Here is a 24770-nt window from a genome sequence, read left to right on the forward strand (position 1 = left end):
TTTCTAATATACTGGATACCACTACCGCTTCGGACACAAATTGTACTCTGAGAGAGAAGAAGCCCGCGAAAAAATCCCCCAGCATTCTTTTATGCGCTTTTTATAATAAATTTATAATATTTTCTTCCCTTGTTTTGTGAAAATTATTGAAGCATGTGGTAGATAATGTTAAGATAGTGCTGTAATTGTTTGTTACATTAAGTACATTATATTTAATCTGTATTAATATTATCTGTAAATATTTAATGCATCAATGTAAACAAATGTTGGTATTTCTAAATCAATAGGATTACACTTAGTTCTACTCATTATTGCTTTGTAACAAAACCTTACTTAGAGCGATTCCTAGAGTTGTTGGTTTTAAATTACAATGCATTATCACACTCTCTTCTAACAGATAGTGTTAAGGCTACATTTTAAAATGCTTCAATCACATCAAATCTTTTTAATCTATAATACTTGCCGAAATTTCGTTACTCTTCCACTGTAACCAATAAGTTACTTTTGTTCGAATCAATGTTTATGTCTTATATCATTTATACGTCTACATAGACATTTGAATGTGACAGTTGTGAATACGTCGAAAAAAATTGAGGTTAACTGTTAACTTCTATTTTCTCCCTGCTCTCTCAATATCTGTCACGCGTCTCTAAGACAACGTCATCGGTCGCTACTAAATAAATTGTGTTGATAAAATTACGAGTTGTGCAATCAAACTTAATAGAAACTATAAAGGCCATTTAAACACAACGAAAACAGTCACATAAGTGAAAGGTAAGTAATATTTATAACATTAAAATAACCCATTGAAGTAAAAACAAAAAAGTAGTTTTCAATATATTTTTTCTTTTATATCATACTATTTTGTGCTAGGGTAGAGTTGCTAGTGTATAAACTCAAGATTCCCTAACCCAAGATATTTAATATGAGGTTGGTAAGTAAAGAGTACATAATATGATGATGTCGCGGGAAGATTAGTATCTCCCCGCATTTTATAACAAAATGGACAGATAAAGATAAAATGGATCCATACCTATAAAAATAACAGGCCATTTACTACAGTATCGTTATCGTTTATTACAGTATCGATAACCCTAGTACTTCATTACCATACTAGTTTCTAGAATGCTGACAGCTTTTAGATTTAGCAGCATTTTATATTAATACTTGTTTACTTGTTATACTTTTTCTGTTTGCTGCTGTTTTGATAGATGAAGGTTAGGGCTAACCAGATTGCATTCTAATTTTTTTAGGAGGACAAACACGAACGGGTCGCCTGATGGTATGAGACCACCGCGGCCGTGCTCTTTTGTTTTTTTTTTTTATGAAAATAAGGTACGAGACGAGCAGGACGTCCAGCTGATGGTAATTGATACGCCCTGCCGACTACAATGCAGTGCCGCTCAGGATTCTTGAAAAATCCAAATACTCTGAGCGGCACTACAATTGCGCTCGTCACCTTGACACATAAGAAGTTAAGTCTCTTTTACCCAGTTATTTCACTAGCTACGGTGCCATTCAGCCGAAACACAATAATGTTTACGCATTATTACTTCACGGCAGAAATAGGCGCCGTTGTGGTACCCATAATCTAGCCGGCATCTTGTGCAAAGGAGCCTCCCACTGGTTCAACTAAGGTTGTAACTATTGAGTTACAATATACTAGCGTATATACAAACAAAACATGTAGGAAAACATAATATTTGTAATGGAGATAAAACAAGATGGAAAAGGAAAGTGAATCAATTGTGATTGTAACCGATATTTATTGACAAGTCGTATAAATCAGCCACTCTTGGTATTACCTCCATAGTATTTTGAATATTATAAAGCCACAAGCTAACGAATACATTGAAAAATTAACAATAAAACAACCGACTTCAAAAACACTATTCCAAAACAAAAGATATGCACTAAATAGTATAAAAATAATTGCGTATTTTTATACAATCTAATTAATTAATCTAATTCTAGTAACGATTATTGTTATTTTTGGAATCGGTGTCCTTCCGCCGGGACCCGCTCTCGCCTCTCGCCTCCTGACGACTAAAGCACATCTCACTTATAACTATGTATGTACAAACCTATCATGGACTGCTCGAATGACAATATTATGGCTGTTTGTTGTGCTCAAACTCATTGACACTCACTAAAGAAAACAATTCTGACATAGAGGTAAGACTATTTTTTTTTAAATCTGTCTGTCTCTAGTCATCATTGGGGTCAGCACGTGAGGTAGCTCTTCGCACGTTTGATTGACTGCGACGACCTAAGACAGGTCGTCTTCTCCTCGGCATCGTTAATCACTTAAATCTGATAGATAGTTAACAACTGTAGTTAATCTACCAACTATAGTTACCTAAAATTAAGTTTATTTTTACCTCTTTAGAAAGTAAGAAAGATATAAAAATTCTAACAACTTATTCATTTTAAACTATTCTTTCAATTTGATTTCTGAACGACGGGGGACACATCAAAGGAAAAACAAAAATTGTTGTTTTTATTTAATTCCAAGCATTTTCGTATATATCCAACTTTTAAACCTTCTCTGGAATTCCATAAATAATTTAAGACCAAAATAAGCCGATTCGGTCCAGCCGTTCTCGAGTTTTAGCGAGACTAACGAACAGCAATTCATTTTTATATATATATATATATATATATATAGATAATAATTTATTATAGCTGTTATTTATAACAGTTAAATATCCCGCCAGTACTTTCAAATACATGCTTACAAAACTTTATAGTTGCCCTAGTGTGAACGTATTTAGTTAAGTTTTCATCGTAAAACTCAGTCAAAGGACTTAATTAAGGTTTGGTCTAAGCCTGGCACGAGCTTATCTTGTCTTTGAAGAATTTAATTGCAAATGCTCAATCGGCCTCTCCGCTGTTCACCTTACTTGTTAAATTAAAGTCTTTATGTCTGTCTGTGAATAATTAACGTTTGAAATGTGAATAAATGTTTCATTATATTTTGAATTGTTAAGTCTGACAACGAAATTATTTAGTTACGTTTTTATCCCTTTGTTTTGATTACTTTTTATGGCAGAGGAGGACAATGACAGTCAATGGGACGACGTATAGCTTACCAGCGATAGAAGTTTGTATGGAAATTGCAATTCACGCGTCCCAATATAAGGTGATAAGAATGACTTATCGGGTATATTGGGACAGCTTCAGATTATTGACAGCTAATTACTGACAGTAGAAGGTAGTAATTAATCTCTGTCTGTAGATAGTATACTGTGAACGGCTGTTAAATATAGGATATTATATCACTTTAAGTGGGGACGCTAGCCGCGTTATTCCATACAAACGTATTTTCTTTTTTCTCTCTGGCTTCTAAAAAATGCTTCTAAAGAGGAGATTTTTTGTCACAAATTCAAGATATGCTAAAGCTATGTTGGTACGTTTTGTTTTTTTCAATCAACTAATGACAAAAGAAAATATGACTCTTCAAACATCGTAAAAAGTGCCATTTTAATACCACCCTGTTCAGACGAATACGTAACAATTTTAAAAGGTTCTTAAGAAAGAAAAGGAAAACGTACCGACACAGACTCGTTCTTCCTGAAAATATTGTATAAAAAAATTTTTTGGTAGGTTCAATATTCTAGAGGAAAACAGGGGAATACGAAACCTCTATTTAGTCAAAATTTTGTAGGTGAAATCGGTCTGAGCTGCATTTGTCCCTATCGCACTCTTTGGGGGAAGGCTGGAGGTGAGGGGCGTTGATTGGCCAGTCCGGAGTATAACTTATGAGTTATGCACATAACATATAGTGTATAGCCCAGATACTATGCGTTTGCTTGTCGATTTAGTATAATTTATTTCTGGATAATTTGAATGTGAGATGTATTGTATGTAGTGTGAGACTGATGATTGATTATATTAATTTATATAGAATAAATCAATGCAAGTTACCTACGGATAGACAAGCATGTATAAATTATACACGCAACCTCAAGTATAAGGGCGCGTTTCCACTGACACGGAGCTGGGCGAAATTGAACTTGAAATTGATCAATCACAGCTGCTTCCATCAGCGACATGGTTTTGAGTAGGTAGACTGTGATTGTGCAACTTATGAACCGATAATGTATATATTTATTTTGATATATTACGTCTCAAGGTGTTGAGCGCAGTTGTAGTGGCACTCAGTTTTTTTGGGTTTCCTGAGTGGCACTGCATTGTAATGGGCAGGACGTATCAATTTACCATCAGCGGAACGTCCTGCTCGTCTCGCCCCTTATTCACATAAAAAAAAACTATGTGCCTAAAACTATGTGACACTTCAGTTTCGCAAATAAAATAGTAGTATATAACATAACTATATATCTATATACTTCATGATTTAAACCAAAGCGAATAAAAACGCATTCATTCCTCGCGTTTTCATTAGCCGGAACACAAAAACGAATACTTAAAAGATCCATTGTTACAAATTAATTTTCGTTTACAAGACTTCCTTTCGGCGAATTAATTAAGGTAATGGAACTAATTACTTGTGTGAACAATGTTCGCTAACTGAAACTCGAGAGGTTCAAACTAAATTCAACCCTATGAATAAAGCATAAGAGTTATTATTGATTGGTTGCGTTGTTGTGGTCAATGTACCCACATTTGTGTACTTCGAATATACATTTTGAAGTCGTGTGGGATCGACAACTATGAAACCAGGTTAATAATACAGCTTCAAAGGATTTCGCGAACTCCATCTTTGGGAATTAATCTTTATATTAATGTTATTGTAAGATATTAAAATAACTATTTGTAATACTTATGTATAATGATTTTGAAAAGACATTGTGCGTACATTTAAACATAACATTGCAAGTTGTATTTTTTTTTTCTTTTGATGCTGTTGTTCATTACTGATTCAATCATTTTACCTACGTTTGTTCAGTAATCGACAATTGTGTCGAAATTTTTTGTTGCCGTTTTCATTTCGTTCTTTTGAATAAGACAAATCGATTTATCATTGAAAATCTGTTTTTATTTTTTTTTCAGTAATGACAATTGGGTGATCATGACTGGCACGTTTTTCATGTTTATATTTTCTTACTCTATTACCATATGCCATCGTCCACTGCTGGGCTATCGGAAGGAGTTTTTGTCAAAATTGTCATGCTTGGCATGCGGGTCAGTATATTAGTGAACGGGCTCAAGAAACTCAGCGGGTTTTTTCTTTTTTTATAAAGTTTCGTTACAATCAATACAATTAATAATTTTAATAGCCCGAGGGCTGTCGCTACATTCCCAATCTGAGGTATCATAAGACATTTATTGATGATTTAAAAAGAGTTTATTAATTTAGTCTCAAATCGCATAAAGTTCTTTGTCAACATCCTTGAATTCATATTTAAGTGCAGTATTTGTATGGACGTGGGTCAGCAATTTTGCAAGTGATTTAGGTAGTTTTCCAATTACAGGGCATAATGCGACTCAGTGCCGCACAATGCGGAATTGTGCTGATGCTGCGAGTGGCGGAGACACGCTAACTTTATACCTGCGAATGTCATAAGCTTTAACTTACATTAAATAAATTACTAGCTGACCCAGCAAACGTTGTATTGCCGATATTAAAATCGCGATACAAAAGTAACTGTTGATCGTAGATAGGAGAAAATTTGAAATTGTATGTTTTTAATGCTGATCATAATCAAACAAATTCAAAAAAAAAAAAAAAAAAAAATTGGCGTGGATGAAAAATAGATGTTGTACGATTCTCAGAATCGGTCAAGCCGTTTAGAAGGAGTTTAACTACAAACACCGCGACACGAGAATTTTATATATTAGACAACAAATAAGTCACGTAGATAAACTTCTGTTAATATTCACGAGTGCAAACACAATAAACAAAAGTAAAGAATCGAGTCGGTGGTTTAATTTACAAGCTCCTCGACACGACAACTGGAACATGAATTAGTTTTAAAATGCACCAGCAGAGTGCGTGTGTTAGAACACAGTTCAGTGTTGAAAAAAAATATTCATAGAGTTAGCAATGTTATAAGAAAATAAGATGTTGTCTTCTTCATTTAGATAAATGTGTTCATTTCCACGAAAACATTTATGATGTCTGCTTCATTAAATGATTCGATTAAGCCATTGCAATTTTGACAAAAGTATATTTCTGTTTCAATAAATTTAACATTTAAATTAAACGTTTTAAATGTGGTATAAAAAATTAAATAGTCAATGTTTGTACCTTCTTTAGTTTTAGTTTTATTTATTTAGAGAATTGGTAACAAGACCATTAGTTCAAACAAAAATACAATAAACGAAGAAAATTTAAATCATTTTTCGGTAAATTTGTACCTTTATCCATACTTACATTTTTTTAACACAGTCTGAATTAAGTTTTATTTTTTCTAAAAAACTACGACGAAACGAAAGCTTTCTAAATTTTTGCAACAATAAACAATATTACTACCGATAATAAATAAAATTTGGATCAATGCCAACTTATAGAAAAAACACACGTTAATTTTCTGCCACTGAGTTGGTATCTATTCTATGCATCACGAGAAAGCAGTACTTTTGAGAGTGCTCGATTGTGCGATGCGTTGCTGTAGTTGGAACACTCAACGTTGGGCATAATGCTGCATATTCGCTGTAGTGCTGTTATTGGAAAACAGTCTTAAATAATGTAATCGAAAGGTAAAAATTAATATTTATCCACACTTTTCGCAGCTCCTTCTTGACCTAGATGAATAAAGTTATTTTGATTGGATTTATTAATGACGGGGCAGAGATATTCATCTATCTTAAAGATGAAGTACATCTGATATCTGATACAAATAAATAAAAGTTTTAACCTTTCTTGATAATGGCATCCGTGAGAGTGCCCGAATAAAATAACAATAAAACGAAGCTAGTTTAGGACAACAGCAGAATTGAATCAACATTTCGTCCTACACTCGCCCTTGAAAGCTCGGCGGAAACTTTTCAAAGGATGCCCGTATAATGCTCATCCCCCAGTTTACTTAACGACTGAGAGTTTATAGTACGAATTATTTACATGGTTTCTTCCTTTATATTTGCTGTCAATAATTAAGTATGGCTTATATCTATATATAATATATATAAGATATATATTATATAGAGAGATAGTACTCTATATATAATATATATAAGAGACTAGCTGACCCAGCAAACGTTGTATTGCCATTATAGTAGTTAATCTACCAACTATAGGTAGCTAAAATTAAGTTTGTTTTTTGCCTCCTGAGAAAGTTAGACAGATACAAAGATTCTAATTAGTTATTCATTTTAAATTATTCTTTCAATTTGAATTCTGAACGACGGGGGACAGATCAAAGGAAAAACAAAATTGTTGTTTTTTTAATTCCAAAAATGTTCATATTTATTCACCTTTTAAACCTTCTCTGGACTTCCACAAATAATTCAAGACCAAAGTTAGCCAAATCGGTCCAGCCGTTCTCGAGTTTTAGCGAGACTTACGAACAGCAATTTTTTTTATATATATAGATAGATTTCCACCTATATACTGACTCATCAAGATATCTCTGAAAGTTTCAAGTCTCTAAGCCTTATGGCGTTTCTTTCGTTTTTTTTTAAACTTTGGTCGAGTAGAGTCCGATATATGCCACCCGCAACATTTCGTTTATTCATTGTGAACAGAACATCGTCTGTCGGATCAGCTAGTATATAAATATTTCTTTATTCTCTATGTAATATAAATAATTTCGTCCTTATTATAATTCCGTGAGCAATTGTTAACGACTTTGCGCTTGACAACACCTGCGTGCTTTGTACAATTGGACGTAATTCCTGAAAACGTTCCAAGCCACAAACGTCACATTTTAAGGAATTCGGGCTTAAAGTTTAATAAATATTTGTGTATTGTGGGTTGGGCTACTATGCATAATGTCATTAAGAGAGTGACAGAAGGGTTGCCATTTTTTGTCAGTCCGTTAATATGAATCACGTGACCAATTTTGTGTTCTTAACTCAATTTCGACATGATTGTGGTTTGGTACGTTTTTCTGGAATAACGTCCAGTTATGATTGGCGATAGACGATTAAACGACTATTCCGAGGTGTTTCATAATATGTTTATAACTTTCGTCAAAAAAACTATAATTTTTTTAAATTTAATTAATTTATTATATTCACAATACATTATTTCACTAAGTATATCTTTTAAATAGAATAAGTAATTCAACTAGTATTAAAACTAAACTGTTTTGGCTTATTAATTATATAGTTTACGACGTCATTGGTTTACGCAATTATGGTTCGAAGGACAGAGCTTGAATTCAAATTCAAATTCAAATATTTTTATTCAAAATAGGATTTATAATCACTTATTGAACGTCAAAATCTACCACCCATTCAAAAGAGACTGCCTCAGACCTGAGAAGAATGGGCGCAAGAAACTCAGCGGGCTTATGATATGATTAGTTTAGCATTATCCGTACGGATTATCTATGCTTGTCGAGTTGTGACGTCACTCAAATGTAGTACCCTTACCCACCTACGGTCTGCAGACCTATACATGATTGTCACCATAATTTCTTTAAATATTTTGTTCTTTTTTCTACTTGAACTTTTTTCTAGCACTTTTTTTGTAGTGTTGTTTGTAATTTATAAGTATTTATCTTGCCACGGGTCAAAACAGAAGTGAAATGGTAACATAACAGCTTCTGCTAATATGATTCGTTTTTGCATTAGACTTTCCTTCTTAATTAGTACTGGTTAAAACTAAATTTATTCATAAAGATGATTGTAAGTGTACATTTTACAATACACGAGGCAAACACAAGTCTAACAATATCTTCGATCAAATTCATTATAGAGAGAACTGAAATAGATCTGTTCTATCTTTAAATCAGGTCAAGAGAGTTAATTATGGTCCGTAAACGATCTGCTTATCTAGTTCATTCATTATAACTAGCTGGGATTCTGTAATAAGAAATTAGATTATAATTTTATTTTGATTAATAACAAGGTAATGTTATGAGAAGGTGGCGAAAAAGAGCCTTACTCACCCCCATGCTCAGCTAGAACATCATCAAGGAAGCACGTGGGACTTGTTGGTTTATTGAATATGGGTTTATTTTGTGGAAATCCATAATTATCTAAAAGTTGTGAGTTTTTTTTGAGTATTCATTCCGCTGATTTTGTCTTTAACTAATTAGTTATGTGTATTGCCTCTATACAAGGCATCCTCAGAAAATGTTATTATTTTTAAGTATAATATCACTACATATTATAAAACAAAGTCTGCGTTTGTCTGTCTGTCTGTTCGCGATAAACTCAAAAACTACTGCACCGATTTTCATGCTGCTTTCACGTTCTCGAGAAAGGTTTCAGTATATAATTTGTTAAGTTTTTTATACATATTTCCATATATTAACGATACTTGTTGGAGGTGTCGGAAAAATAAGCCATCTGAGAATTTTTCTGGGCTTTTAATGAAAATGCCGTCTAAACCCTTTGAGATATAACAAAATAATGTATGGTGGAATTGTGTATCTTATATAGATCTACCAGAATGTCCGCGATTGCATATGACTATTTCTTAAGGATAAGATACTATATCAAAAATAATATCTTTAAAAATTGGCAATTTTAAAGCGGTTTAAAACTTTTTACACAAATACGATATTAACACTTATCATTTTATTAGAACATATTATAAAATGATTCAGAAATTTTTTATCACACATTTCTGATGGCTTTAGACTTCATTATTCACGAATACTTACAACATTTATTTTTCTATCGACAGAACAGGGTCTGTCGGGGCAGCTAGTTATATATAAGTTACATACACAAGATGGAACGACGAACTGGTCAAGAATACGTTGGGTGAGGGCAGCGCAGGACTGATCGTCGTGGAGATATTTTGGGGAGGCCTTGGTCCAGCAGTGGACATCTTCTGGCTGATGATGATGATGAAAATGATATAAATCTATAAAGATATTTGATTATTAGTACGTATGATTAGTTAGATGTTAACATATCCTGAAGATTCCTCGTGTAGAGGCGAAACAAGTGTCTATTTGGTTAATGGCAAATCTTAGCTGAATTAACACAAAATAACATAATATTTGGAGGACTTGTTGGTTTCAAACTATCCGTTAGGGTACCAAGGGTAGGCAAAAAACTCTAACTAGAAAGCATACAAGCTGTTCATTCACTGAATGGGCTTGTTTATCTACTGAATGGGCTTCTATCTGCGGCCCTAGTTTTATTCCGAATGCTGTTTCTTCTAGTTCGTGATTATGCTATTATTAACCCAAATTCTCTATTCTCAGCGGAAATGTAATCCATTCCCAATTATACTACTTGGCGTTGTATTTCTCAACGGTCAATCACAAAGTTTTGTAACATCTTTTTGGAGACATTCTAGTCATTATAATTTCAGAATACAGATAAATTTGTTGTGATAATTTAAAGTTCCTTTTCACAAAAGAGTTCCAAAGTAGTTCACAGTTCTCTGTGTTGATTCGAATTGCGAATTTGTGTCGGTTGAAGAGTTTCAAAGTGTTAATAAAGCTATGAAGCTTTGATTTATGAACCGAATTTATTACTTTTAATTTACTTTTGTATCACCTCAGTAATTTAGTATTTTTTAATGTAGAACTTTATTTTATTTAGCAGCTACAAAACGATTTTTTACTTTTATTTCACATGTGTTAGGAAATCTTTTGACTTAAGCAAATTTCCTCAAGATTCGATACGCAAATAAATTTTGAAAACAAAATTTTATGAACGATGCGGGATTCGGACCCACGACCTCTCGCGTTCCTTGCGAGTGCTCTTCCAACTGAGCGTACCGTTCGAGTGATGAAGCCACAAGCTGAGAGTTGAAGAAAACATACAAGATTTTTTGACGATACGTCAATCGAATGGTTAGCTCAATTTGAAGAGCCGTGGCTATCTGGAGGGCAAAGCCAAATTGGCTTCGAAGAAGCTGGGCGTCATCAATAGAGCACGGCAATACTTCAAGCCGGCCCACATTCTAGCGCTCTACAAAGTGCAGGTCCGGCCACACATGGAGCATTGCTGTCATCTCTGGTCTGGCGCACCCCAGTATCAGTTCGATCCATTTGACCGCGTGCAACGCAGAGCAGCTCGAATTGTCGGGGACCCAGTGCTCTGCGAACGGCTGGATCACTTGGCGTTGCGTAGAGACGTCGCTTCATTGTGTGTCTTCTACCGCATTTATCACGAGGAGTGTTCCGAAGAGCTGCTTAACCTGATTCCTGCCGCCGAATTCCACCTTCGCACGACTCGCCACAAGTTAAGATATCATCCCCACCATCTGGATGTGTGGCGGTCCTCCACAGTGCGGTTTTCAAGGAGCTTTCTTCCTCGTACTACAACGCTGTGGAATGAGCTTCCTTGTGCGGTTCCGGGACGATACGACATGGGTACCTTCAAAAAAAGCGCGTACACCTTCCTTAAAGGCCGGCAACGCTCTTATGATTCCTCTGGTGTTGCAAGAGAATGTGGGCGGCGGTGATCACTTAACACCAGGAGACCCGTACGCTCGTTTGTCCTCCTATTCCATAAAAAAAAGAGCACTGTGTATTAATCCTAGAAGTGAGGGTTATCACTTTATAAGAACATCACGAATTGCTTATACTTAATACGGTCATCTAATGCCACGTATGTTTTGCGGTGCAACAAAATTCTATTTTTATTTTAAGATTCAATCTGGCCACTCATTCTTCGCTTGGAAACGGAACCAGACATAACCAATGATAGGCATAACGACTCAACTAAATCATTGAAGTTAGGATTACTAAGATTAATGTTCAAATTTCTTGCGTGGCTTTGTTAAAGACTTAAGTTTAATTTTGGAGTCTTTATTTGTATACTTTCCTTAACGTTGTAAGTAATTTGAATCCTACTTCTAAGTCATGTCACCCTCTCGTACAGCGTCCCGCCGAAACAAATATAGTTTATTATTCTTGGCTAACCAAAACTTCTAAAAGTTTGAAATTTTGGAATTAAACAGCAATTTGTCTCTGTTTTCGTATTCCTATGCTGTATTGAAATATAAGTATTGTATCATACGCCAATTGATTACCTCTGTGGATATTTTATAACGCAATTAAATTAAAATATTATTTTTGTAACGTAAACTAGTAAATTTTGTTAAAATCATTAAACTCTGCTAATAGGTCTGTAAAGTGTAAACAATCAACATCTAATACCAGCTTCGAGTTTGAAAGAGATTATCATTATATCAGCTGATCCCTAGCCCTAATAGCTCGAACACATGGTAGGATTTGGTGCGGCCGGACGATCGGGCGTTCAGGTGGTCCGGCATCGTACTGGGTACGGTCAGGACAGTAATAATAGTAATAATTGTGTGCGATAGACCGTGCGACATAGCTTCAAATCAAATCAAAATCAGTTTATTCACGTAGGTCACGGAAATGACACTTATGAACGTCCAAAAAAAAAATACTTATTGAATCTACTGCTACTTCGTAAAGGGTTGAGCGAATAAGAAGAAGTCGCAAGAAATTCATTACCACTCCTTTTATATCAAGATTTACATTTCCATCGATTCACAAATCATTTCAATTACAATATAATATGTAAAATGTAAAATGATGCAACAAACCAACTCAAACGTCAAATAGTCAATGTCTTACACGAGTAAGTCAAAAAAGTAAATGTAAATTAATACAAAAGTTATTGAGTACAGTAGCTGCATCATCCACATAATCCATAAATAAATAAAGGTATTCTGTGAGCATTTTATAAGAGATTATAAATAAATAAATATGTATATATCCATACATATATATTCACACAATAACATTTAAGAATCTGAAACCGAGTCTCCGGCAACAGGATCATCCCGCCACCACAAGCATCGCCCGTTCACGAGCATGACGCATGAGCCAGCCATCGCCTCCCTCAACCATATTTTAGGGAAGGGGACGACCCGTCCCATGTCGCCGCCGCCTTAGATCTTTTATATGCCTGGATGCCTGTGACAGCTGTGAAAACGTCGAAAAAAAATGAGTTTAGAGTTAACCTCTATTTGGAGCAATTGCGTGCACAAAATGTCATACAAATCGCGAGTGTAAGATGTAGCGTATCACGCACACTAAAGTATTAAGCCTGGCCTGTTTTATTCGTTGTCTTATAGCAAGAGACTCTAGCAAGACGTATAAAATATCTTAGGCGGCTACATACCATCGAATATGGTCCGCTACTAGACCACGTCCGATCGTTTGACCGTACCAAATCCGACCATGTGTTCAGGCTATAAGGTACAAACTCATATTTTTTGTGAGGTACATTAAATAACATAGAATATACTTACAGATGTGCCAGTTCGTGTGCAATCACAAAAGCACTGGTGAGACCTTCGTCCCTGTCGATGGCAGCCGACCTGGTTCTGGAGCAGACGCCGCCGACTGGGGCGAAGCCCGAAGGCCCACCCAGTTGAGCCCGAGTCAACCACACCGTAGCATCCCATCCTGTGCTATCTGTTTAAATATTTTTATTCTATGTATTATTATTACAAATGAATATTTTTACTGTTAGACACATTGATGTACAATAAACTAGATTCCCTAAAAAGTCGTCTAAAAATGTCCGAGATATATGGTACATACGTTTACATTTACAGATAACATTAAAACAATACATCACTCACGCACAAGACGGACACGAACACGAGGTAACATCGTTTTGTTTTAATAATTGAAATGTAATTATTTAGCAGAATGATTAAGTTCGTCAAGTTAGTTAAATATGACACTGCATCCCTTTAAAGTTTAGATATGCCGATTTGCACAATTTTTACTGAAGATTTTGTTATTGCGTGACGTGGTATTCAAAGCGCGGTCGATACACAACTGAAATAAACTTTTGCCTAATAGACGCGCAGGCAGAGTGTTGCTTCAGACAATTTTTGAAAGTGAATGTGAGTCTAGTTTTTTTATTTTACGTCAATGGTTAGACATGGAAAAATAACGGTGGGGCATGAGAACTCATCAATTACTTAATATAAAACACTGAACATACTATACGACTTACGGGTATTTCAACCATGGAATATACTAGCCTTAAGGCGAAGGGTAAGCAGAAAACAAACAAGATATTTTTAGACAAGATTTATGGTGAAAATATAGCATTTGAAGCTGCGAACACTAGCCTGTAACACTTACACTGTTATTTAACGTAAAGATACAGACAGAATTAAAGATAGAAAGTGTAAAATATAAAACAAACGATCTATATTATTTTGAAGTTCCCCGAAAAAAGTTTTCTCTGATCAAAAACATTACTCTGTGATGAAAATGAACTACAGACTACTCTGTTAGATAGACGGCGGTTTTGCGGCCGTTAAATGAACTCCTATCGCTCAAGTTCGCTGGCATTTAGTGTCGCCTTAAGGAAAGACATCTTTCGACATCTGGTATTGCTGATGTCATGATATGTTTTTCACTTTCTATCAAAGTCAAATAAATGTTATTCAATTAGGCTTAAACTAACCGCTTTTGAATTGTCACTTTAAATATTTCTTTAAAATTACTGGATCTACCATATGTTCGGAAAAAGTAGAGCTCCTGAAGAACATATTACATACAATAAATACTCAACGGTCACTCTTTTCAATCAATAGAGTATTTTACCATGGCTGTAATATACAATATAAATTAGTTTGTAAGGTGCTGCATCCATTAAATGCATCGTGTTCATAGTTAAAAGCGTTTTAAACATAAAAAAATCATGAATAATAATAAATAATAAACTGTGTAAATATAAATTATCGTATATTGGATGCATCAATCTTTAGAGCTTGAATTCATTGTTTGTGTAAGGATGCTTCGTGAACATGATGGTCGTGATTGCTGTCATATTTAGTAATACCAACAAATACACATTTTTTTAACTAAATAGGATGACTTGGTACGACAAACAGCACCCGTTCACGAGTTGACGCAAGGAAGCTATCGTTCCATTCGCATATATTTGAGGGAAGGAAACGACCCGGCACACAACGCCGCCGCAATCAGATGTACATCTCCCCTGCCCCCCTTTTTTTGTTTTGTCTGATAATCATTAGTGTCTTTCATGCTGATTCGTTACTACATTATCATCGCTTTAAGACCAAAAAAGCAAAAATAAAAATAGAAAATAACTAAAAAAAAAACAGTTTAAAAGAAAACCAAATTAAATATAATAGCAACAATAGGTTAGAGTGTGAGAGGAGGAGCCTGCCTACCGCTACCATATGCGTGAGAAAATGGGAAGCCAGACAGACTGGCGCCGTAACGCGTTACGTTACGAAGCGGTTTACCACCCAATAAGAAGTTATCACTTCAAAATCTTCAAAATAACTCTACCTTTACCAATATTTGTGAATAAAACATTTATATTAAAGCGATATGCGTGTTTTTTTTAACAATTTTTTTATGTTCAATTTGTATACGTTTTTTGATTTGTGATTTATAACTTTTTAACGGTTTTTAACTAAAAGTGTTCAAGTATAACTTTTGAAAACGTCATTCGTGAAAGTGTTAGTTTTATGTTATTGTTCTATTTTTTACTCTAATAACATTTTTCAATTTCTCTACATACATAAATAAATAAAGTTATAAAATTTACAAACTTAGATATGTAACTATAATTCCGTATAAATTTCTCTGGAACCATATTGCGTCCTGGATCGAGCCGGATTTACCCGAACGAGCTTAACATATCCGAGAATGTCAGCGGAGTCTCATTAAAAATCCCCAAAAATGTCGTTCTATACACTTAGATTAATCACGTCGTATAAAAACATAGGCGACATATGGAACATGCCATCTATACATTGCCGCATTTACTCCAGTTGTTTAAAATATTCTTAGTCAATAAGCAGCAATGTAAAACATTTAACATTTATTCAGTTCAGGTTTGATTCGGACAGTGACAGTTGACACACGTGACATGACTAAGAAGAAAAGTGTGCTTACATTGCTTTTTAAGCACACTTTTGCCGTTCCGCTATCAGACTGACAGCGAATGTCCTTATTTGTGTAACGCCTAAGAAGTTTACAATTCAATAAACAACATTTGTTTAAGGTAAGGCTCTATGCTTAGAAAAATATACTAAGCAATCTTAATCAAAATACTATAATAATTGCATTCATACTAATTACAACAAACGAACAATTTATGTCAAACATTAATGATTATTATTATGTAATAGTTGTAGTTGATAAGACCTTATCAGTTTCGCAATATTATTGCGGCCTGTGTTTCCAGTGCTATGAAACATGTATTGTTAGGAGACCATATATATATTTCTGAACAGAAGCTTGACTCAGCGGTCTGAAATGATCTTGAAATTTATACCTACGTCTGGGCGGAGCGCACCTTAGCGTTACACCTTATTCTATTGCCGCAAGAGCCCTATTTCTTTAATTGATTTTGCGGAGTGAGACTTCTGTACTTGTACAATTACTGTATATTCTTTGGTTTTCAAAATTCTTGTATGGAAAACAGTTTATATGCTTACAATCCTCGTTATTCACTACTAATCTGAATAAATGAACCTACACAAAAAAGTACAAGCTATAAGAATAACTTTTCTAAGAGAAGTACCAAAAAAATGCGTCACGCCATACCAAAAAACTTGTTTAACTTCAAAGAAAAGTGGTCGTTCAAAACGGCTCGGCAGAGTTAACTATAACCAACAGCAAGCATTAGCAACCTACAAATAAGACTTAAGGATATGTGTAACAGGATTAAGTAGTGTTTATAGCTCGAAATGCTATACTTTCACCACAAAACTTGTCTAAAACACCATGTTTGCGTGTTTTCTGCTTACTCTTCGCCTTAAGGTCATATTGCACGCCCCGAACGCGAAGCGGCGAGGTTGTGCTTTATAACCGACTTGTCAAGGTCACACGATTTCCACTCTTTACACTGCATATTTTTTTTCTATTACTCTTACACTTTATAAAAAAACACATCAATATAAAGCCAATATCAGACACTAATGAATATCCTGTCCCTTTTTTTCAGTTGTCGAATACGTATTAATATAAAAATAAGTTAAAAAACGGCGTGGTACGGATATCTCGAGAACGACTTGACGTAACGACTTATTTTTATGTTCTCAATTTTCAGAATTAAGCAGAGAAGGTGCCTTTTGAAAATCACTACTGTGGGCCTTCTCGTTTTTTTTAAATAGATGATTACGGTTATAACTGAATTTTACAATTGCATCGAAATTTTACATGAAAACAAGCACACACTGCCGCCATTTCTCATAAGGAATTTCGAAATTTAAGGCGACAATAAATGCCGGCGACCTTAAGCGATATGAGTCATGGCTCCTATGTAACAAAGCCAATATTTTAAAAATTCTTGCGTCGAAAATGTAACATTTTAACAGGCGCAAACAGTTTAATTGTTTACAATCCTCATTATTGATTACTAATCTGAATAAATGTACCAACACAAAAAGAGTAAAAGCTATAAAAACAACTTTTATGAGAGTAGTATACTAAACATATGCATCATGCCAAGAAAAAACTTGTTTAACTGCAAAGAAATCTGGTAGTTCATAATAGTTCTGGAGTGTTAACTTTAACCAACAGCAAGCATTAGCAACCTACAAGTAAGACTTAAGGGTATGTGTAACAGGATAAATTAGTGTTCATAGCTCCAAATGCCATATTTTCACCACAAATCTTGTCTAAAAACACCTTGAATGCGTGTTTTCTGTTTACCCTTCGCCTTAACTTTTAAAAAATAAAGCATGAGCGTTCGAGGCGTGCACTTTTGGATTTTCCAATTTTTTTGTTTTGCGCTTAGGTTGATAATACAGGCTGATGTGACACTGACCCTGCGAAGCCAGTTTTTAGTAATGTTGACACTTTATTTTAAATAGGATAAATATATTTTTTTATGAAAATAAGGGACGAGACGAGCAGGACGTTCAGCTGGTAATGGTAATTGATACGCCCTGCCCATTACAATGCATTCCCTCTCAAGATTATTGAAAAACCCTAAAATTCTGAGCGACACTACAACTGCGCTCGTCACCTTGAGACATAAGATGTGTCTGATTATGATTCTCATTTGGCCAGTAATTTCACTAGATACGGCGCCTTTCAGACCGCAATGCTTACACATTACTGCTTCACGGCAGAAATAGGTGCCGTTGGTACCCATAATCTAGCTGGCATCCTGTGCAAAGAAGCTTCCCACTGGACACAAAATATGTGTAATATTGTTTTTCATTAGGACCAACAATCATTTATATAATATATTAATATATTTATATAAATATGTACGTGTTTATCTCTTATATATTTTATTTGTGGATACAACAATTAATAAAGGTTTATATTTATAAGTTATTGTAAAATATTATTGTGTTACTATATATATATACCACCTCTTTCTTGTCCGTCCGTATTACTAAATTACAAAAAAATATACTCAAGTCTACAGTCTCTTGAAGCTGTCAAATAATCAAACTTCTACGTAAAGGTTAAAACATTGGCAAGAAATTGCGTCTTATACTACAAGTATAGGGAAAAGTCAGAAAACCATACATTTGTAAATTTAAAAAAAAACAAGGTCGTTGTGCAAAAAGCGGCGAGGGCTGTTCAAATTTCGAATTGAGTTAATTAAAGGGCTTCATTGACACAAGCTTAAGCAGATTTTAATTATTTTTATGTGTATAATTTTCGACTTATGATGAAGAATTAAAAAAAAATCCCTATATTATAAGTATAAAAATATGTAAGTGGGCGAGCCCGACCCGCACTTGTCTGGTTTTTTCTTTCTACTTTCTATTTTTTTTTTGTATTACCGTCATTTTGCACATCATTCCTGCATAAGCCCCTCAATATCCTTAACGTTGCAACTAAACGTACCAATGTATGTATATAAATAATGTTATTTTTAAGTGTGCCCAGGCATTCCGAAAACCGAAAAATTCCGAAACTATTACAGATATTAATAAACTTTAAACTGATATAGAAGGTACGTCACCAAATTAATCACTTTATTTAAATCAAACGAGAAGTATCCAATATTTTGTTATTAAACACTCCCATACGATGTGTGTATGGGAGATAGAAAGGTCACTGTATCTCATAACAAGGACGACACTTCGAACATCTGCTACATACATCCTGTATATCTCTATATTATATAGTAGGATATGTCATCATCATCAGCCGGAACACGTCCACTGCTGGATAATGGCCTCTCCTAATGATCTCCACGACGATTGGTCTCTGACGAACACTGCGTCTTCCGGTACGTGGTCACAATTCGCGGACTTTTCTGCCCCACCCTCCATCTGTCCGTCGAGCTATGTGCCCTGCCCACTGCCATTTCAGTATCGCAATCATGGGTTATGTTGGTGACTTTGGGTCTCCTACGGATCTCCTCATTTCTGATTCGATTTCGCAGGGAAACTTCGATAATAGCCCTCTCCATTGCCCTCTGAGCAACCGTGAGCTTTCTCATCAGGCCCATAGTTAGCGACCACTTCTGCGTACCGCCCGGTACGGCAGGATGTGTAAGTGTCTAGGAATTAAAACTAATACAATTTCTTTTACCATCTCATTGGGATTTGTTATGTTATGTTTTGATGATAGATTATATACTTTAATGATATTTTGTAAAGGAGTAATTTAAAAACATAAATTTTCTACAAATAATAATTAAAAGTTAAAAGATCCAACAACACCATATAATCAGCAGAATCGAATTATTATTCAAATTAGTAAATTGTTTTATATGAGCTACAAACAGACGAATGTCTAGTAAAGTTGGTGGTAGGATACCATCTGTGCCAATTATATCATCAATATTATCATCCCAGCAGATACTCCATAGGGAGTGCCGGTCGCGCCTCTCTCTCCCCAAGAGAAGGTTGCATTCGATGAAAGCTTAGAGGGCACTTACCCAAAGCCAACCTCAGGTGGTGTTAGGTGGGTAGGTATATTTTACGTGAGTCCCACATCACCAATGCAGAGGCGTTGGCATGCATGAGCATTCAACACCTCCCTCCCGTCGCTATCCCTGAGGATAGCTCTTATCCCTTTAAATGGGCGCAATAAAAACATCAAAATTTTCAACCACGCATCGATGTTTTATTGTGACTCCGAGTGTGCAAAGTCAAAGTCAAATTAATTGTATTCAAATAGGCTTAAACTGAGCGCTTTTAATAAAAAAAAATTAATAATAAGATATATTTAAGTTACTTGAATTACTACTGAACTGTATGTTTGGAGAACTTAGAGCTCGTGAGAACACACATGAAACTCAACGGCCACTCTTTTCAATTTGAATTGCTAGGTCCACTGTATGTTCGAAAGAGGTAGAGATCGTGACAAGAATATACAAGAAACGAAACGGACACTCTTTTAAATTAAATAGAGTATTTTACAATGGCTTTTACGTAACAAATTAGTTTGTAAGATGCTGCATCAAATATATAAAATAAATAATAATAATAATAAATAAATATTGACACACTTTTACACAAATTATCTTGCCCCAAACTAGGCGTAGCCTGTACTAAGGGTACAAGACAACGATATATTTAATACAATATACTTACTTAAACATACATAAATACTTATAAGCATCCATTACTCGGAAACAAACATTAATATTCATCATTTAAATGTTTGCACATACCGGCATTCGAACCCGGGACCTCTAGCTCATTAGGCAGGATCTAACCACTGGGCTATAGGGGTCGTCATGAATGAATTGTGTTTAAAGTTAAAAGCGTTTAAAATATCAAACATATAATAAAAAGTAAGAAAGAATAAACTGTGTATGTATAAATTATCGTATATTGGATGCATCAAGCTATTAGGACTTTGATAACGGCGGTTAACCCACCGGAATTTATTTATTAAAAAAACCTTACAAATTTCACTCGCGCTACGTTGATGTCCATGACAATCGCTCGTTTCGCAAGATACTTCTTGGTTCGAAAAGTTCTAAGTTCCAATTCAATCCGCCATTTATAGTGGGTGAAAATCGTATCCAAGGATTGCGTTACATAGATATACAGGATGTATTCGTAAAGTGTGACCAGGCGATTAAGCCGTAATTATTACAGATATCAAAAATCTTTAAACTGATATCAAAAGTACGTTACCTAATCAGCAAAATGATATAAAAAACTTTTTAAAAATCAAACGAGAAGCATACAATATTTTTATATTAAATATACAAATATTTTTATGGAAATGGAAAACTAACTCGTGATTCATAATCAAAATGATTTTCAATTATATTTTTAATGATTGATGTTTTCATTGAAATGATTTGTATATCGCATAAAAAATAAGAACTTGTCAAGCTAATATAAAGTGTATAAAATACATTTTATACACGCTATACATTTTCGTATATATGGTTCAGAGGCCAAAAATATAAGATATTATCTGTTTGTTTAACTGTGCTTTTGTTCACACTTATAAACAGTAAGCTCATTAATATTAAAATTGCAAAAGAAATACAATTCAGAAGTATGTTGATCCTATAATAGTATACGAAATCAACACTTGGCACGGTGCAAGCAATTATATTATGATGAATTTGGATGTGTGTTTCCGAGTCATAGATGTTTAAATGTATTTATGTATGTTTAAGTAAGTATCGTTGTCTTGCAACCCATAACACAGGCTTTATATGCTTATACAAATGATTTAAGTTTTCTTTAGAGTTAATTGCGCCAAATTTGTCTTTTAAAACAATTCGATACGTGTTTTGCCTCTACACGAGGCATCCTCAGGACGTGTTCTCTCGCCAAAATCTGGCACGAGATGAGGTATTTGTATACTTATGGATTTCCGCAAAGTAACGCCTAATTCAATAAATTTTATATATGCTTAATTTGGGGCAAGATAATTTGTGTAAAAAGTGTGTCAATATTATTATTTCAAAGTATCGTTATATTATTCAAAAGAAAATCTCGTAACATTTTTCCATAATATTTTATCATCTTAAATATCCGAGGGCTCTACAGCTCTTTCCATTAAACGGAAAATCATTACACATACCTTCGGGCAATTTCATGAGATGCCTGTAATTCCATTTATTCGCTGCCTCCAGCGATTTCTTGACGTTCCCGTACTTTATAACAGAATCCTTCTCCTCGTATAGAAACAGCTTATTTATAACGAGGGTCATGTTAGACTCGAGCGAATGGTCATTGAAGATGGCACTGACCTTAAAGTATTGCATAAATTCAGTTACGTGTGTGCGCACTTCGAAATTCAATGTAATGTATCGGAAATACTTACGATATTCATGAGTGCAAGAATGTAATGTTTCACTCGATCCTTGCCGTGAAATTTTACCATAGTGTGGTCGGCTACAATAGCTAACTCTAGCCATAATCCTTTTGAGCCTAAAATAAATAATAAATTAAGTATCTTTAAGTATTTCAGAAATTATCAAAAAATTACTAGAAGTCTCCATGGTTTTTTACTTTCCATTAAGTGAGTCACTAGCCCAATGTCTCTATTATAAAAAAGTAACCTTATTTTTATTCACACTAGAATAAATATAATTGCTACTTACAAATATATTTTAAAGTAACTTTATATTATTCAGTAGCTGATATTAAAATGATAAATTGATCGACTCATTGTTAATGACTTAATATTATGTTATAATATTACATTGCAGTTATTGACAGATGTAAAAAAAAGTATTAAAAAATACAGCAGATATAAATTCAATATTAATTGAATTTACTTTTATACAAACAGAAAATATTTAAAAAAATATTTTATATTTAAAGTCATAACTTGTCATATTTTCATTAATTGTATAAAAAAAAATTTAGTTTCGTAGAACAGAATACGTGCACAAAAGTACTCGAATGATTATTTACCGTATGACATTATAATCTACATACAAAATGTAATGAAAAACGGTATATTTTATTAAACTCCCGTATCAATCCTTAAGCTTCTTGCCAATTTTACAAATCAACGCTAGTTTGTTCTATAATTTGAAGGGTCTTTTAGGACCCTAATTGAATTATTTACTTTTAAACATAATTAATTTTAGGTTCAACACACCTGATAACGGTCTGGTCACGGGTTTCACGTTACGATAATGCTCTACTTCTGAATGGTCACCGTTTCTTGGCCGCACATGGATTGTTGACACCGGCTCGTCATCTTCCAAGTCAATGTCAAGGTCACCGACCGTGTCTCCAGTGAGATTGTAGGCCGCGATCCGATCAGACAGCAAAACGTCTCGGCGTCGCAGGACGTGACCAGAATCTGGCCTCGTCGGCTGAAGGAGAAACTCCTCGCCATCAACTTGCAGCAATCCATACAAACGCCCCTCACATTCTGTCACTGTTACCGATGAGTTATCCTCATCCAAAACACGTCCTTTGTAGAACTTGCACACATTGTAATACGGCGATCGTATAGCCCTGTTTTCTGTTAGCTCCAAATGCCAGCCGAGGATGTGTAGATGGTGGATTGAGGAATGGGGGTTGATGGAAGGTTCGCGAGGTATTAAGGCTTGTGTAGCTGCGAGGGTCAGGAGAAGTGTCGTGATGCTCAGGCAGGGTGGCATGCCGAGCACGCCGCCGCTCGGGGCTCCAGCGCATGCGGAACTGCGCCTACGCATCTACGGACATGACCGCCTCGCGCCGCGGAGGGTAAATGACTCCCAGTTCGCAGCTTGCATCGGTCCCCGCTGGCTGCCGGAGCGTCGACGACATGCGTCATTTGTAAACAAAGGGCCGGCCGCTTCACGAATACGGAATAATACAGCAATACACCAAATACAAAGCGCATTAAATTCAATGGTCGCCCTCGTGAATTTTTTCCGTGCCAATCATAGAAATGACTTGGAGTTTAATTCATAGACTCGTGTCATTTTCAAAAATAATTGTAGCCTAATCGAACTTTTATGGATTTTCCTTCACTTCGATTCTTAAACTCTGTGCTGTAACTTAAATGATTTTCTTAATGATACCACAGATTAGGAATGAAGCGACCGCCCTCAGGCTATTTAATAATTAAATAATAACGTTATTATATTGTAACGTAATTTTACTAAGAAAATACGCCTGCTGAGTTACTTGCGCCCGTATTTCTCTGGTCTGAGGTATACTATTTCGAATAAAAATTATTTCGGTGCACTTTACGGCACTCTTAACACTTTGGCTTAAACTAATAAGACTTATAATAAATTAAGATCTTAGACTGGGTACGCAGAAGGAATTATCATATAGCCATTAGGCTATTCCATTCAACATAATATAAGTTATAATAGAAAATAGTGAATGAAGACCACCCGTCTGGATAATTCTTTGTGATTAGCCGGAAAAATGAGACTGACATAAACATCTTATAACTGTATAGCAGAGTGGTTAGCGATCCTACCTACTAAGCTAGAGGTCCCGGGTATGGATGTTTGTTTCCGAGTCATGAATGTTTAAACGTTTTAAATTTATGTATGTTCAAGTAAGTATATTTTATTAAATATATCATTGTCTTGTAACCCATAACACAGGCTATAAATGCTTAACTTGGGGCAAGATAATTTGTGTAAAAAGTGTGTCAATATTATTATTATATTATTATAACTGGTTTTCTGGTACTATAAGTACAAATTCAATTTGATTTATATGTATGTATACAATTTGATTTATATGTATGTATATATAGGTTAAAAAATGAACGCTTAACAGATTTTTAATATCCTGCTCATATTACATTACAAGTCAAGCTGCTGCCAATGGGATTGGGTTA

The 24770-nt window shown here is 34.8% G+C and overlaps 1 protein-coding gene across 3 annotated transcripts in view; it reads right to left on the bottom strand.

The window, feature by feature from the left end:
* Positions 1-23667, bottom strand: part of LOC126968509 (A disintegrin and metalloproteinase with thrombospondin motifs 3-like) — a 92243-nt gene extending 68576 nt beyond the window's left edge. For 2 of the 3 annotated variants that reach the window (XM_050813586.1, XM_050813588.1), the window contains exons 1-4: positions 23076-23667; positions 22290-22396; positions 22047-22215; positions 13325-13490 (exon numbers count right to left, since the gene is read on the bottom strand). In XM_050813586.1, coding sequence (XP_050669543.1) covers positions 13325-13490; positions 22047-22215; positions 22290-22396; positions 23076-23640 — 1007 coding nt within the window. In that variant the 5' untranslated portion in view covers positions 23641-23667. Of the gene's footprint in view, positions 1-13320; positions 13491-22046; positions 22216-22289; positions 22397-23075 lie in introns of those variants that run through there. The other variant, XM_050813589.1, reaches the window with a different exon arrangement.
* Between the last annotated feature and the right edge of the window lie 1103 nt (positions 23668-24770).

Source organism: Leptidea sinapis, chromosome 1, assembly GCF_905404315.1.
Source record: "Leptidea sinapis chromosome 1, ilLepSina1.1, whole genome shotgun sequence".
NCBI lineage: Eukaryota > Metazoa > Arthropoda > Insecta > Lepidoptera > Pieridae > Leptidea > Leptidea sinapis.